The sequence below is a fragment of the Dendropsophus ebraccatus genome, chromosome 15, assembly GCF_027789765.1.
Source record: "Dendropsophus ebraccatus isolate aDenEbr1 chromosome 15, aDenEbr1.pat, whole genome shotgun sequence".
NCBI lineage: Eukaryota > Metazoa > Chordata > Amphibia > Anura > Hylidae > Dendropsophus > Dendropsophus ebraccatus.
The window spans coordinates 69,524,086-69,541,851 of record NC_091468.1 but is presented as its reverse complement, the minus strand read 5'-3'; the positions used below and the strand labels follow the sequence as shown (position 1 = coordinate 69,541,851).

Here is a 17,766-nt window from a genome sequence, read left to right as displayed (position 1 = left end):
GATTGCGTCCGGCAGGAGGAGAATCAATATATACTTTGTCTTCATTTTCCCTCCCCGGCTCGCAGATATAACCCATATCTTCTCTTGGGGAGGATGTTTAGAGACGCGGACGAGCTTAATGGCCGTCATGAAGTGTACATTACACTGCTCATTCTAAAGTATCTTCTGTGATATCATCAGTCGCTGGTCAGATTTCTCTGGGTTCCACGGTGTTCATGGTTATTTCTTTTTGTTTTTGTAGGTTTGTGCCGTTAGGTAATTTGGGGTTTTGATGTATAACACATGAGGATCTGTTCACACTGGTGAATAGGCGAGGCATGTCAAGCGGAATCTGCGCTTAATTTTACACATATTCCACTTTAAATTCCACCTGTAAAATATGTTCAGAGCAATGTCCCATTGTGCTCAATGGGATCTCCGCTCTGCACAGAATGATCCGCTGCGGATCCACTTTTTACCCGAAGAATTGTCATGTCATTAGGGCTTTGAATTTCCGCTTTCCAATCAAATTCCGCACCTATTCTACCAGAGCTGAAGAAGAGGAAATTTCAAACAAAAAACTTCAATTCCTCTGTGTGAACATGCCCTGTAGTGCCGGAGTAGGGAACCTTGGCTCTCCAGCTTTAGCTTTGGCTGTCCAGGCATGATGGGAGTTGTAGTTCTGTAACAGCTGGAGGGCCAAGCTTCCCTCCCCCTGCTTTACTGTATAGACCGCCGGAGACACCTCCTTGTATATGAATTGCTTATCACTACGATACGTGTCCAATTTTCCTATGTCGCCAAATCCAATTTATAACCGTTTGTCCTTATCTTGAATTCCAGGTGAAGGTCATGGTGCGTATTTGTTCCACACTGGTGGGGGAGTCAACTGATTCCAGCTCCTTCCTCAAAGCCGATCCAAGGAAGAAACAGATTACGCTGTACGACCCATTATCTTGTGGAGGGCAGAATGCGTTCCAGAAGAGAGGGACTCAGATACCACCGAAAATGTTTGCCTTCGATGCCGTGTTCCCTCAGGACGCGTCTCAGGTGGGTGATATTTACTGCTTTTATTTGGTTGTAGACATTTGTTTAGTAATGTTTGTATTTTATATTGTATTTTATACAATATATATAGGTAGGATCAGACATCAGGGAACACCGTTCAATCTTTTTGTGAATGGTTTGGCATGGTTAAGGTATAGAAGCAAGAAGCCCCTCCCTTCTCTCTTAAGCTCTAAAACAATTCCAATGCTTTATTTGTATTCACATTAAAACAACGCGTTTCGAACCGACAGGGTCCTTAACCATGGTTTCTGTATAACAAACATAAACATGTACTTGTGTGAACAGATACAGATAAATATACACAGAAATAATGATTAAGAACTTTGTGGGTTCGAAACGCGTCGGTGTTTTAATGTGAATGCAAATAAACCATTGTTTTAGAACTAAAGAGAATCAGTCTTCTTTCTTCTTATTACTAACCCCAGAGTCCAGGGGCGTCTCTTATGTGCTCAACGTCTGTGGCAACAAGTCGGAAGGCATAAACTTCAGACCCCTCGGGAGTGCTAGCCACAATACCTCTGAGGTATAGGAGCTGCTGCCAGACACTTCTAGTTCTCTATAAAGTGAGCGAGCGGGATGAGACCTCTGCCAACAAGAAGCTGCAATGTGCAGGGAATCTTTGGTTTCCTAATTTTACAGATAAGGCTGGGTTCACACTAGGTTTATTCCATCCGTTTTTGCGACAAACTGATGGAAAAGCGGAAGCATTTGACTTCCATTGACATTGACGTCCAATATAAAAAATGGATAATCAGCAACAACGGCCGTACTTTTCACGTTGTGGAACATAGCCTATTCTGCTTAGGGATCCCGGCCAGAGTGTACACACATCGTATACGCTCTGTCCGGGATCCCGTGCGGTGCCGCAAATAACTGACATGAATTGCGGCCGTAGGAAACCCTGTCAGTTCACACAGTGAAGCGAGCGGCTTCGGCCGCTTACTTTATTGTGTGCTGTGGGAGGTTCTGATGCGGGCGCGCGCTAATGCGCATGCATCAGAACCCTTCGGCCGGAAAGATAATCCGGCCGGTACTTAAGTCCAGGTCAGGGAACGGCCGGTCTCTTACTGTGTGTGAACATAGCCTTTAAATGTACACAAAAATAAGGGCAGCTACATTTTTGTGTAAAAAAAAAAGGGTGCGTTTTGATCCGTTTTTTTTTTTTATAATGGAAAAACGTATCAAAACTGATGCACACAAATGCATCCGCTTTTCCAACCGTTTTTTTGCAAAACGGATGGAATAAACGTAGTGTGATCCCAGCCAAAGCTTTAGCTCTCAAGGCATGATGGGAGTTGTAGTTTTGCAGCAGCTGGAGGGCCTGAGTTTGACCCCCTTAATGGTAGGCTTAGGGCCCTTTTCCATAGGATGACTATCGTTTGCATAATCGTTAACGATAAACGATCCAAACGACCGCTATTGCGAAAGAGCTGAAATCGTTCACCCATTTACATGGAACGATGATCGTTACTTATGATCGTTCTTGCATTCATCTTGTCGTCGCTATTGCGTTCGTCACTACTGCGAACGACCTAACGACATCTTATTCAATGTGAACGATTTGTGAACGAGCAACGCTAAAAATTGGTTCAGGTCTTATTAAACGATCAACGATTTCTCGTTCGGTCGTTAATCGTTAACTGCTATTTAAGCAAATGATTATCATTTAGATTTGAACAATTTAACGATAATCTGAATGATAATCGTCTGGTGGAATAGGGCCCTTAGGGTCCATCTACACAGAAAGATTATCTGCCAAAGATTTGAAGCCAAAGGGCCCTATTCCACTGGACGATTATCGTTCAGATTATCGTTAAATCGTTCGAATCTAAACGATAATCGTTCGGTTGAAATGCAGTTAACGATTAACGACCGAACGAGAAATCGTTGATCGCTTTAAAAGACCTGGACCTATTTTTATCGTTGCTCGTTCGCAAATCGTTCGCGTTGAATAAGACATCGTTCGGTCGTTCGCAATAGATACGAATGCAATAGCGAATAAATAGCGAAGAAAAAACTATCGCAATTACGATCATAAGTAACGATTATCGTTCAATGGAAATGAGTGAACGTTTTCAGGTCTTTCGCAATAGTGGTCGTTTGAGATCGTTAATCGTTAATGATATGCAAACGATAATCGTTTGGTGGAATAGGGCCCAAAGCCAGCAACAGACTATAAACAGAGATCAGGTCATATAGGAAAGACTGAGATTTCTCCTCTTTTCAAATCCATTCCTGGCTTTGGCTTCAAATCTTTGGCAGATAATCTTTCTGTGTAAATGGACCCTTAGACATTACAATGAATCTCATATCCAGACCCTGCACACTGCATTAGGCGTCGGAGCCCCCACTGTGCACACTACAGCATATGGCAGCCCCCTCCTCACACACTGCGGTATATATTAGTAGTATAACATTTGCACATGCTGAACATTCCAGATCACTGCATTGGGTATTCTATCTCATATACTTTTTATGCTCAGTAGACAATGAACAATCCATCTCCGCCATTAATCCCGGCTCCTTCATTTCCAGCTCAGTGTTTTTCGGCCTATAAACATTCAGAAGCCTTCCCTACATTTTATACCACCTATAATGTGTGCCAGTGATAGCGTTACCACCAGATAGCGTTTGCCAGGGACGTAGCTGTGGAGTAATAGGAGCAGAGACTCATGAATGGTAATGAGGCCTCCCCGGCAGTCGGCCGCCGCCGCAGCATTGATGGCCTTCGTGTTGATTTTTATCATGAACATACAACAAGAGCAAAAAGCAAACGCTGCAGAATCTCCTTCCGCCGCGGCATATGTGTAGAAGTGCACTGAAGCGGCCACTGTTTGGTCTCCAGATCTCGCTTAGATGGTGTTATTTTATTCAATATCCCCTATCATAGGCAGTGAATACAGTGTAACCACCACTTTAAAAGGGATACTCCAGCAAAAAAAAAATCTTTCAAATAAACTGGTTTCGGAAACTTAGAAAATATATGTTTTTTAAATTGCATCTATTTAAACATCTCCAGTCTTCCAGTATTTATCAGCTACTGTATGTCCTGCAGGAAGTGGTGTATTCTCTCCATTCTGACACAGTGCTCTCTGCTGCCACCTCTGTCCGTGTCAGGAACTGTCCAGAGCAGCAGCAAATCCCCATAGAAAATCTCTCCTGCTCAGGACAGTTCATGACATGGACAGAGGTGGCAGCAGAGAGCACTGTGTCAGACTGGAGAGAATACACCACTTCCTGCAGGACATACAGCAGCTGATAAGTTTTTGGAATCAGATGATTTAAAAACATTTAGTGGGGGATTTATTAAGTCTAAAATTAGGCCCCACCCCTTTTCCCCAGTCGAATTCACTAAGAGGCACACGCCGCGCTATCTGGCGTGTTGATAAATGCCCCCCACGGTTTTCTCCTGAGTACCTGCCATTTCTTGGCAAACATCGGCCATAATTCCACAAATAACGGCTGTTGTTTTTAAAAAATGACTATTATTTGGCCGCAAAATATTTAAACGATAATCGCTCTGTGTAATTGCAGGCAACATTTGAAAAATTACTCGTATGTCGTTGATCGTTGATTTAGATCTGAACCTAAAATTATCGTTAATCATTCGCTGTAATTCCACGTTCGTTCACTCAAGTTGCAAATTTTTTCACTAATGGTTCAGTGTAATTGCACATTGTCCATTGTTTTGCCGGGATCAGACGGAATAAACCATCATAGTCACTAACGATTATCGTTCTGTGTAATATGGTGAACGATTTCAGGTTAACAATAACAATCTCGCTTGCGATCGTTTATCGTTAAAAAATCGATCCGTGTAATAGGACCCTTAGTTTACGTTGCGTTCAATGTTTTTTGTATTCATCTCCGCCATTATGACGCGGTCCGGATGAAAACAACACATTACCATTCCAGTTTATTCTCGTCTCTTTTGCTAACCAAGTGAATCTGTACAGCGGCGAATGTTATGTATGTACGTCCCTTCGAGCAGAGCACAAAACCCATCTGTGACTAAATCCGTGTGATATATCTCCACGACCAAAGCAAATCATGTGTAATTCAGTGTCAGATGTATTACCTTACCTTTGTCTTCTGGGGAGTTTTATGAATTCATTGATTCAGCTGGTCGGACATGATGCTCCACAGATCTGAAATTGATCAGGTTTGTTATATTTGGTAAATTGTTTAGAGATCAGTGAGATGATGCTATGGTATGGTGGTCATATGTACACGTTATCCCGGCCGGGCCGTCAGTCAGCAGAGAACAGGAGACCAGAGAGAAGAGAAGAATAGAATCCTCCATTACTTTATATGCTTTAAAGCACATTATTTTTATTATAGAAAAATGAGAAAATTGCTGTGCTTAAAGGGACAGTGTCATCAGAAAATGACTTATTGTATAAATAATGTTTTTATGTTAAATATTTTTTAAAGATTTTTTTAGATTTTTTTCCCCCCTAATTTTTCCATCTATATTATTAAATAATCCTGAGCTCTTAATTTTCTCGTAATTTTCTCACCACTGGGGCTAAAACTAAGCTGAGACTTCCTGTTGTCTCTGTGGTGATAAGAGGAGGCTGCTGTAAAGTGATGTGTACAGCATTGCAGCGTCATGTGACAACAGTAGATAGAGAGACAGTAGCAGCTCCCTGTGGAATGACCCTTTTTAAAGGCCGCAGGGCTCGTTCAGTAATGTTTTACATTCATTCTGTCTATTGTTGTCTATGTCCATGAGTCTTGCTGTAAAGCATGTCAATAAGTGCTGTTAAAAATAGCTCAGGCAATATGGCCGCTCCCGTAGCAATGTACTAAAAGTGAAATAAATAAAAAATCATAGTCAGATAATTGAAACAGATTAGAATAAAAGAACAAGTTTTAGTATCTGACTGGTGCATGGATACTAGAACGTGTGTCAAATATATTAAGAGGCTTGCAACTTTTAATGGATATGGTGTATCCTAAACAAGGGCTAAATTCATTAAGACTGGTGTAACAAAAGCCGATTTTTTTTTTAATAACCCCCACCCCACCCCCATGTCTTTCCATTGGATTTGGAGCTGAGTATATAATGTGGGTCACAAAAACTAAATTTGAGATTAAAGGGGTACTCCAACAGGAAAAAAATCTTTCATGTCTACTGGTCACAGAAAGCCAGAGATTTGTAATTTACTTTGAAATTTTCAGCTGCTGTATGTCCTTCAGTGGTGTATTCTTTTCAGTCTGACACAGTGCTCTCTGCTGCCACCTCTGTCCATGTCAGGAACTGCCCAGAGCAGCAGCAAATCCCAATAGAAAACCTCTCCTGCTCTGGACAGTTCCTGACATGGACAAGGGTGGCAGCAGAGAGCACTGTGTCAGATTGAAAAGAATACACCACTTCCTGCAGGACATACAGCAGCTAATAAGTACTGGAAGAGTGGAGATTTTTTTAAAAAATTTTTTAAGTACCCCTTAAAAGCTAAACATTCCGTGTTAAGCGGCAGTAGCATGTGCTATTACTCTTACTTGGGGAGATGTTATTGTGTTAGTGATACCAGGAAGGAGAATTGTACTTTTCTAGTATAAATCCTCTGTAAAGAGTCTGGAGATGATCAGGTAAGATTACGCTCACAGAGGAAGCTATGGTTTACGATACAGAAGACTTTGCCTGATTCCACCGACAGACATTTCAGTCGACATACTTATCTTTCCGGGTAGATGACCCGTTAAGCGATTGCAGCTCCGCATGTACATTGATATGTATGTATATATTGTGAAGGAAATTATCATCTAACACTACATGTAGGTGATGTGTCTGCATAAACCTTAAAGGAGCTGCCGCTAATGAAGTCAGGAGGTCAGCCCGCCAGCCATTCAGCATATCCCAGATCTAAAAATCCAACGTATCTTCACACATAAGTGTAACGTCTGGACCTTTCCTTAATAGGTTTTTGTGTCAAGATGAAGGACTGTCGAATGTTTCAAGGCGATGCGGGTAGGAAATAATGAGCAGCGCGATCGGCTCCAGAGAGGAAATAGTTTGGATTGTTCTGGATATGTGAATGTAACCTGTTACATGTGTAGAGGAGACATGTCTTACCTCCGGGACCTCCTCAACTTTACAGCTCAACACTTATCTACAATTAAAGGGGTTCTCCAGCCCTACAAAAACATGGCCACTTTCTTTCAGAGACAGCGCCGCTCTTGTCTCCAGTTTGGTTGCAGGTTTTGTATCTCAGTTCCATTGAAGTTAAAGGAGCTTAATTGCAAACCACACCTGACCTGGAGACAAGAGCGGTGCTGTCTCTGGAAGAAAGCGGACATGTTTTTCTAACCTAGGATAACCCCTTTAGTATCTCTTATGGAATCAATTTCTCATTTCTTCACGTCTTACCCATCCTCTATTCGCTAGTGTAATTTTTCATCTTTCTTTTTTTTCTTCATTCACTTTATATTGCTGATGACTGTATGACTCAAAGGTAAAAGACAGAAATATGCATTGAGTTCTCCTTGTGGCCCAAATTTATCCTTCTGTGTAGGATTACCAACCAATTACCATTTCATGCCTTGTCCACAAATTTCAGGATCACCTATTGTTACAGCTGTGTTGTTCCATTCCTCTGTTATTCTTATGACTCCCTACCTAACTGGGTGTTACCAATAGGGACGTGTCCCTACACTGTTTGAGGCTATCCAATCAGAGTGGTCAGTGCTGGACTGTAGAGGTGAGCAAGCACCAAAATACTCCAGTGCTTGTTTTATTTTTTTTTTTTTACTTTAGTAATGAGCCTCATCAAAAACAATATGAGACTCAAGTATATAACCAGGTTCCCCTCTGAGGGTACCTGGTTTATATGGAGGTGACAGTCTGGCTCCAAGTGGTGCTAAGTTAATCCCTTAGGGGCCAGACACTGGTGAGAGGGGGGAAAGGGGAAATTATACTTACCACTCCAGTCTTCTGTCTTCACATGGCCTCTCAGCCAATCAGACGCTGCGATCCACCCTCAGGCGCTGATTGGCTGAGCTGCGATAGTGATAGTTGACTTTATTACAGCTGCAGAACAGCACACAGTACTTGCTCCAGTATTGAGTACTTTCGAGAAGCCCGATACTCAAGCGAATACTATACTCTATAGAGCACGCCCGCTCATCTCTCCAGGACTGTATAAAGACACAACTGGTAACACCCGGTTGGTTATTCATATCATTGTCCTATATTTCTAGTAGGAATAACAGAGGAACGACACATCGCGGAGCTGTAAGAGATGATCCAGAACGGTTACATGATGGGGAATACAAGTGTGTACGAACACAGACCGGTCAGGGGCGGGGACAGCTTCCCTTTAATAAGTTCTAGTAAAATGAAACCTTAACTGTGATTGGTCGCTCAGGGTAAATTCCACCACTTTATGTTCCGTTGATAAATTGGGGCCATTATTATGCCGAATATTTATTTGTTTTCAATGTACAGCTGCTAAGTCTTTGTGCACATTTCCATTTTTGTCCCTTGGTTTCTACTTCACTAATAAAAACCAAACCATTAAGGTATAGAAAACCAAAGTTGGATTCCTTATTATTACCAATGGATGACGATGAGGTGACTTCTCTTTCCATATAGGCGGAGGTGTGTGCGGGAACAGTGGCAGAAGTCATACAGTCTGTGGTGAACGGGGCCGATGGATGTGTTTTCTGCTTTGGTCATTCCAAGCTTGGTAAGTATTAAACAATCAGCTTCATAGAAACATCGACGGTTGTCAGCAAGAAAAAGACCACCTGGTCCATCTAGTCCGCCCTGATATTGTTTTCTTTAGTATTTTCTTGGGACAGATATGTTTATAGCCAGAATTACAGCAGCTGGCTCCGTTCACTGTGTAACAGTGCAGCTCCTTTCCCGTTCATGTGAATGGCAGCCGAGCGTTAGTAAAAAAGGCCAAACCGCTATACAGAGAATGGGGACAATTTCTTCCAGACCTGTTCACTGTGTAGTGCAGCATTGAGCAGCTGATCGGCAGGGATGCTGAGTGTTAGCATCTTGCTGATCATTGACTGTGGATCATTGTACTTATTCAATATTTACTTAAAAGTGATACTGACCCTCCCCCCCCCCCTTACGTAATGTGTTGTTCTCCGCACCATCCCCAAGCTTAGATGCTGCACATTCTATCTATCTATCTATCTATCTATCTATCTATCTATCTATCTATCTGTATAACATTGTCTGTTTCTTCTTCTTTCTGCTCCAAAATAGCTTAATTTCATCAGTGGACAGTGTCATCTAGGCGGGGCTTCACAGCAGTTGGGCCCTCCCCCCAGCCAGGAGATAGAACCCAACTGCTGTGAAGCCCCTCCTAGGTAACACCATTAACCGATTAAATAAGTCAAAAGTAAGGGGAGTGCAGTATCACTTTAACCAATATTAAAAGGGTTCTCTAGGTTTATAATTATTCATCTAGCTGTTGTAAATGTAATTACAGGGGTTGTTCGCCCTTTTTTATCCAAATCAACTTGTCCCAGCAAGTGCCAGAGATTTTTAATTTACTTTTATTACAAAATCTCCAGTCTTCCAGTACTTATCAGCCGCTGTATGCCCTGCAGGAATTGATTTTTTTTTTTTCCAGTCTGACACAGTGCTCTCTGCTGCCACCTCTGTACATGTCAGGAACTGTCCAGAGCAGCAGCGGTTTTCTATGGGGATTTGCTGCTGCTCTGGACAGTTCCTGACATGGACAGAGGTGACAGCAGAGAGCACTGTGTTAGACTAGAGAGAATACACCACTTCCTGCAGGACATACAGCGTCTGATGAGTACCGGAAGACTGGAGATTTTTGTAATAGTAGTAAATTACAAATCTCTGGCACTTTCCTTCACCAGTTGATTTGAAAGATTTTTTTCCCTTCAAAACATAGTTATCGCAGAATGTATGTGCGCCTCAAAACTGACCAATGTGTATGTATACCTTATCATGTATCTGACAGGAAAGTCCTACACTATGATCGGCAAAGATGACTCCATGCAGAACCTTGGCATTATCCCTTGTGCTATTTCCTGGCTCTTTAAGTTGATTAATGAACGGAAGGAAAAGACGGGAGCTCGCTTCTCTGTGAGAGTGTCGGCGGTGGAGGTGTGCGGGAAGGAGGAGAACCTGAGAGACCTCCTATCAGAAGTGGCTACCGGCAGTCTCCAGGATGGCCAGTCCCCCGGCGTCTACCTATGTGAGGACCCCATCTGTGGCATGCAGGTAACCTCAGCATTGTCTTTGTATACTACTTTAGTGTAACCTTTTCTGGGGTAGGCTTTATACCAGGGGTACTCAACAACTTTTAGTGAAGGGCCACTTACCGGGGTCTATTGTCAGGTGAAGGTCCGAGCTGAACATCAGTAGGAAACGGGTTTTATTACTTTTCACATACGTTCAACTATTTACATACAGAATTGCTGCTTATTAGTGGGAAAACTGGCATTTTTTCTCTCTCACCTGCCCTTTGATATTAGGTACAAAGGGGGTGACTGCCCTAGTAGTATATAGCCCCCCCTGTTGCTCCCCCAGTACTATATAGCCCCCCTGTGCGCTCTCCCCCAGTAGTATATAGCCCCCTGTTGCTCCTCCAGTAGTATATAGCACCCCTGTGTGCTGTCCCCCAGTAGTATATAGCCCCCTGTGAGCTCCCCCAGTAGTATATAGCCCCCCTGTGCACTCTCCCCCTGTAGTATATAGCCCCCTGTGCGCTCTCCCCCAGTAGTATATAGCCCCCCTGTACGCTCTCCCCCTGTAGTATATAGCTCCCCTGTGCGCTCTCCCCTTATAGATGGCCCCCAGACAAAAAAAACAAAAAACAAACCACAACTCACCTAGGACCTCGCTCCCCGCCGCGCCTGTCTTCTTTTCTCCTGTCGGCCCGGCCCCCGGCTGATACGCGCTCTGGGGATGTCCCGGGGATTCCCCAGCAGAGCCCGCACCAGTGACCTCAGTGTACGCCGCTGGCCTGAACTTCCGGGAAGTACAGACCGGCGGCGTACACTGAGGTCTTTGGTGCGCGCTCTGCTGGAGAATCCCTGGGACATCCCCAGAGAGCGTGTGTCAGCCGGGGGCCGGGCCGACACTGCCCCTAGCCCCACAGGCAAACTGAAATCTAAGGACAGTACGCCTGTGGGGAGCGGGACACATGGGGGCTGTCCCGGGACAGACCGGATGCGGAGTGGTTCGGAGGTCTGACCAGGGGTCCAGACAGCTGACCTCACCGCGGTCCGCCAGTTGAGGACCCCTGCTTTATACATTGGTATAGTGGTGGGTACATTCTTGTCCATAACTCTCATTTCTGAGTTAATTTTATGTAAAATGAATGTCACAGTTAATATTACCGCCTCCTACCAGCAGCCAGGCTGTTCTTTCTTAAAGGGGTGGTCCAGGGTCAGTATTAGTTGTTTTTTTTTGTTTTTTTTTTCAGATTTGACATTACACATAAAAAGGTAATACTCACCTGCCCTGATGCCCACACCCAGTCCCCACTCATCACCGCTGCTTCCTGGTTCATGTCATGTGATGTCCCTGCAAGAACAGGACCTCTCTATGGCTGTTCATTGGCCGAGCAGGCAGCTCCTGCAGTGACCAGGATGCAGCACTGTTAAGGGGAAGCAGGGAGCTATTATATTGGCAGCTGTGGGGGATTAGGGTAGGTGAGTATGAATAGTCCCCCAACCTAATGTAAGCAAAAATTCTGTCCTGGAACATACCTTTAAATGCCACATTAAAAATGATTTGACCAAACCCACCGATTTTTGCAGAAGCAGTTGTCTAATGTGTCTAGGTGTCTCCCTAGTTCCTTTTACACGTATAGATAAATCGCCTAATTGCTCATTTAACAAACGGAAAGTGATGATTAGACGAGAAGATAAATCGCTATGAAAAGTTGTTAATGTGATTGTAATTGGGTTTGTATATATTCTGTGAATATTCATAATAGTTTTAGTATCTATATACTGTGTACAATGAGTCTTTTACATTGAAAGATTAGAGATCATTTAACAATGATTTTTCAGTCGCTTCAAAGACATACTAACAAATTTTCGTTCGTCGTTTACACCAGAAGTTTATTGCTTAAAAGGGTAGTTCACCTAAAAAAATTTCTTTCAAATCAACTGGTGCCAGAAAGTTCCAGAGATTTTTTAACTAATTACAAAATCTCCAGCCTTCCAGTACTTATCAGCTGCTGTATGTCCTGCAGGAAGTGGTGTATTCTCTCCAGTCTGACACAGTGCTCTCTGCTGCCACCTCTGTCCATGTCAGGAACTGTCCAGAGCAGGTGAGGTTTTCTATGGGAATTTGCTACTGCTCTGGACAGTTCCTGACATGGACAGAGGTGGCAGCAGAGACGTCTGTGGGGTAAATACATTTAGGCCCCTTCTATGCGCTATGCACGTGCAAGACCAGAAAAAAAAAGACCTAAACCTCCGGTAATATAGGGTGAATGCATAGAATCTGTCCATATGGAGTGCTGTATGTGCTGGTGTGTAGGATAATTCTCCCTATGTATTAGACGCTATCAATGAGAAACAGGGCTGCAAAATCCCATATAATGTATGTGGTAAAAGCAATACGTTGTTTAGTCGACTGTATGACATCAACTAAACACAAAGGACTGTATCCTGTATATGATGAACGAGGATAATAAAACTTATGAGACTCCTAGTAATAAATTAGAGGTCGACCAGACACCAAAATCAATCATTCTAGTAGATGGGGAGAGGTGGCGGCTGCAGGATATCTTTCAGAGGATGATGTCACGTGCGGAGCATTGAAAAAAATAAAAAACAATGTGAGTTTTGGGTTGTTCCATTACATAATCAATCAATATACTGTCCAGGGGGGTTTGCTCTCTGCTGTATCTGATCTGGGGCAGCCCCGGGATGCTGAAACTGACTGATAGAATGGAATTGGGAGAACTTAGCTAAATGGATAAGTTTGTATGGAGCCTGCTGCTGCCGGGTATATAGATGATGCTAGAAACAGAGATGGGAAGGATAAGACATGCTGTAAAATGGGATAAAACCGCACACAGTGTGGCTACTTAAAGGGGTAGTTCACCCAAATATTTTTCTTTCAAATCAACTGGTGCTGGAAAGTGATTTGTAATTTACTTTTATTTAAAAATCTTAACGGTTCCAGTACTTATCAGCTGCTGTATGTCCTGCAGGAAGTGGTATACTCTTTCCAGTCCAGCAAGCAGGAGAGGTTTCCTATGGGGATTTGCTGCTGCTCTGGACAGTTCCTGACATGGACAGAGGTGGCAGCAGAGAGAACTGTATCAGACTGGAGAGAATACAGAGACTCCTGCAGGGCATACAGCAGCTGATAAGTACTGGAATACTTTCGATTTTTTTTTTTTTTTTTTTAATAGAAGTAAGTTAAAAAATTTTAGGCCTAGTTGTTCTGAAATATTTTTTTTTTTTTGTGAACTATCTGTTTAATTCATGCTGTTTTATCAGGAATGACTGTATAGGTATATAAATAGTTCATGTTGAACTGATTCTACCCGATCATATTTAGACAGGTTGTTTTTTTTTGTTTTTTGTTTTTCATTGTGTCCGCTGCCTCTACACTTCTGGAACAATAGAAGAAATAACTAATAAATTGCTTGTACAATGTGTCCAGTTGCAGAACCAGAGTGAGCTGAGGGCGCCCACAGCTGAGAAAGCCGCCTTCTTCTTGGACGCCGCCATTGCCTCACGCAAGTGCAGCCAGCGGGACTGCGACGAAGATGATCACAGGAACTCTCACATGCTGTTTACCCTGCACATTTACCAGTATCGTATGGAGAAGAGCGGGAAAGGAGGCAGTAAGTGTGAATGTCAAAGAGAAAACCATGGGAACCTTCTCACCATTCTGCAAAGTGCACTGTGCACCCTGTGCCAACCTGTAAGAAAGGATAGGATGATAGCATAGATATATCAGTCACTGTGCACCCTGTGCCAACCTGTAGGAGAGGATAGGATGATAGCATAGATATATCAGTCACTGTGCACCCTGTGCCAGCCTGTAAGAGAGGATAGGCTGGTAGCATAGATATATCAGTCACTGTGCACCCTGTAAGAGAGGATAGGATGGTAGCATAGATATATCAGTCAGTGTGCACCCTGTGCCAACCTGTAAGAGAGAGTAGGGTGTTAGCATAGATATATCAGTCAGTGTGCACCCTGTGCCAACCTGTAAGAAAGGATAGGATGGTAGCATAGATATATCAGTCACTGTGCACCCTGTGCCAGCCTGTAGGAGAGGATAGGATGATAGCATAGATGGTAGCAGCCTGTGCCAACCTGTAAGAGAGGATAGGCTGGTAGCATAGATATATCAGTCACTGTGACAGGGCAAAATGTGGAATAAACATATTTTATAAAATGACTGAATGGATTAGGCCATATTCATGTATTCTGTGCTCATATATCATTTCATCCAATGTCAACAGATGAATGGATACAGGTAGACACGTACACCCCTACTGAAAGGGGAAGCGTCCAATATCCTACATCAAAGATGACATTATTATAGTGAAAGGATCAGAAGTCCACTGTCATAGGAGAAGCATGGGTCAGCTGCCCACCATTATAGGAGAAGAATAGATGAGATGCCCACCATTATAGGAGAAGCATGGGTCAGATGCCCACCATTATAGGAGAAGCATGGGTCAGATGCTCACATCACAGAAGGATAGATCAGATGCCCACCATCATAGGACAAGAATATATCATATATCCATTAAGGCAGCTACATAACAGCCGTATAACCATAGATGACACAGAGACCTAAACATATTAAACCCAATACTGACCTTGTCTTCCACATCTGAATCAGACACCTATCATGTTATAGATTCATCTGTATACCATGTATCACCTATATAGACTATAAAGAAATCTACAATTGTACCAAATAGTGAAAGGGTGATCAGTGAAATTGGACAAGACATAGTATCAGCCTGTATTAGGAGCCCGGGATATAAGCCGAGCCTGATGGAAAGTAACAAGACGTAACCGAAGACTAGAACAAAAGCAATTGTAGGAGAGGGAAGTGACCTCTGGTCTCTTGCTGCTGCAATGAAGTAGGAAAATGTGCGAGCTCCATGCAGAGGTCCGGGGTTTTCAGTGCATGAGCAGTGAAGCAGAGATCTCCTTGTCTTCCTTTTTAACTTTTTTTTTTTTTTTTTTTTTTTTTTTTTGCTGCAGCATGTAAGAGTACATTGGGTCACATACACACTGCAGTACAAAAGGGGTTAAGTAGAAGGTAGTCTGCTCCCCCACCTATGTATTTAACCATAAGGGCTCCTAATGGGCCCTTATAATTATATACAGTGGGCTGACAGAGCAAGTAGCCATTGGTTCTCTGCTCTGCCAGTGACTCTTATATACACTAGAAAAAGACAATGGGCTTAGTTCATAAAAATACAAAGAATTTTTATTATATATAATAGGTACCAATACATAAACAAGCTTTTACAGTATTAAATGAAGTTAAAAAGTATGACCACAGTAAAAACACATATAAAACAGGTGTCAGCAGTAAGGTATTTTACCCATAACAATTTTTCCATATGGGAATATATCTATAAGGTGCACAGAATCTCGTACTGCCCTAGTACTGCCTCAGTTTCATTCAACATATAGGCAGCCAAAATCAAATGGCCATTATAACATTTAGAGCTTATTGCACCTACCCATGTTGTCCGACACCACACAAGCCGTTCCTACGTACGTTTCGCTATTGCACGCTTCCTCGGGGAACTGCCAGTGACTCTTGTAGCTGCAGGTATGATTCTGCCTCTGGTCACAAGAGATTTAATTTTTTGGCCACATTACTGAGCCGATATATATATATATTTTTTGCAGTGCTTTGTGTTGTGTGTAGGGGAGGACGGGCTCCCCGTACGTTTTTTTGCTATGGGGCCCCATTAATCCTAGCTACGCCCCTGGGGGAGCGGTAAGGGGGGGGGGGGGGGCGTTAAGAGTCCTCGCTCAGCTCTATGCTGGACCCATTTATTATCCAGGTGATTGATGACAACCAAGTACTAGAAGAAAACAGAAAAATGCTTCGTTTCCATCTCTCAACCGGCAAAGTCATGTAGTGTAGACCCTATGTGATAGCGGGAAGCCAATGACTGATGGATCATAGAGTCTGGCAGTAATAAAGGATCTTATGGAAGGTGGAGACATAAAGCCGGAATTCTACATAATAACTGCATAGATGTCATTACATATTCCTGGCTCCAGGGAGATGGGGGGGGGGGGGGGGGGGATTTGGGTCTCCCCTTTACACGTCCTACGCCTGTCCCAATAATTTAAATATCTTCCTGTTTATTTCCATATCACATTGCTAAGCGTCCATTTACAGCTTCGAGGGAGTACAATCAGATTTGGTTCACTTTTTAAGGCTCAAAATAATCTAAATGAAGTTGTCTGTATGTGAATGTGCCACCTCGCAGCTGGGAATACTGGATGGGAATACTGGAACAATACTGGATAATGTTATTAGGTGTGTGGCTTAGGCAGATGGCAGCATACAGTAGGGAGGGAGGACAGTGTACAGCCGGTCATGCAGCCCGATAGTCTGATCACGTCTGAAAGATACCACAGCAATTAATTTAGACAAATGGTCTCTGTCCATTTTCCATTGAAAGCCTTAATTTCTCACTGTCTATGCTGCGGGAATCAATAGTTCACATCATTGAACACTTTGCAATGTACAGATAACTCAGAGGAGCTGTCTTTTCTATAACATACGCTCTTAACGCTATACTGTTAGCTCTTGTACTTAGAAATTAAAAATCTTAAAGGGGTACTCCAGTGAAAATTTTCTTGTTTTCTTTTTTTTCTTGTTTCGGAAAGTTACATAGATTTGTAATTTAATTCTCTTTTATAAGCTCTAGTCTTCCAGGACTTATCAGCTGCTGTATGTCCTGCAGGAAGTGGTGTATTCTTTCCAGTCTGGCACAGTGCTCTTTGCTGCCACCTTTGTCCATGTCAGGAACTGTCCAGAGCAGGAGAGGTTTTCTATGGGGATTTGCTGCTGCTCTGGACAGTTCCTGACATGGACAGAGGTGGCAGCAGAGAGCACTGTGTCAGACTGGAAAGAATACACCACTTCCTGCAGGACATACAGCAGCTGGTAAGTACTGGGAGATTTGAGAATTTTAAATACAATAGAAGTAAATTTCAAACCTGTATAACTTTCTGACACCAGTTGATTTGAAAGAAAAAGATTTTCACCGGAGTGCCCCTTTAAAGAGAGAAACGTTAAACAATATTCTTGGAAATTCAAAGACATCTAGAACATGCCCCTCGGGAGCGCTTTGTAGGACTCTCTTCCTTACAAAACATTTGTGCATTTCCCCATAGAGTTTCTGCTGTGAGTGTGCGGAATATGCAATGACATTTTATTATAATGTAGCGGAGAGCGCTCCACTTCTTAAAGGTTAACCCGCTTTCCTTTCTCTTGGCAGTGTCGGGAGGTCGTAGTCGATTGCATCTTATTGATTTGGGAAGCTGTGTAAAGGTGCAGAGCAAAAACCGAGATAGCAGCACCAGCTTGTGTCTCTCACTGTCAGCACTCGGCAATGTCATCCTCGCACTGGTCAATGGCAGCAAGCACATACCGTACAAGTAAGCGACACAAAAGGATTATTATTATTGGAAACATGTAATATTATCCATTTAAAGGGAATGTATCACCAAGATATTTGCTGTTTAATTTAT

At 42.9% G+C, this 17,766-nt stretch overlaps 1 protein-coding gene across 1 annotated transcript in view; it reads left to right on the top strand.

Moving 5' to 3' along the window:
* Positions 1 to 17,766, top strand: part of KIF26B (kinesin family member 26B) — a 236,632-nt gene that overhangs the window by 190,535 nt on the left and 28,331 nt on the right. Inside the window, exons 6-10 of the mRNA XM_069954389.1 lie at positions 823 to 1,029; positions 8,645 to 8,738; positions 10,002 to 10,264; positions 13,676 to 13,859; positions 17,514 to 17,673. Coding sequence (XP_069810490.1) covers positions 823 to 1,029; positions 8,645 to 8,738; positions 10,002 to 10,264; positions 13,676 to 13,859; positions 17,514 to 17,673 — 908 coding nt within the window. The remainder of the gene's footprint in view (positions 1 to 822; positions 1,030 to 8,644; positions 8,739 to 10,001; positions 10,265 to 13,675; positions 13,860 to 17,513; positions 17,674 to 17,766) is intronic.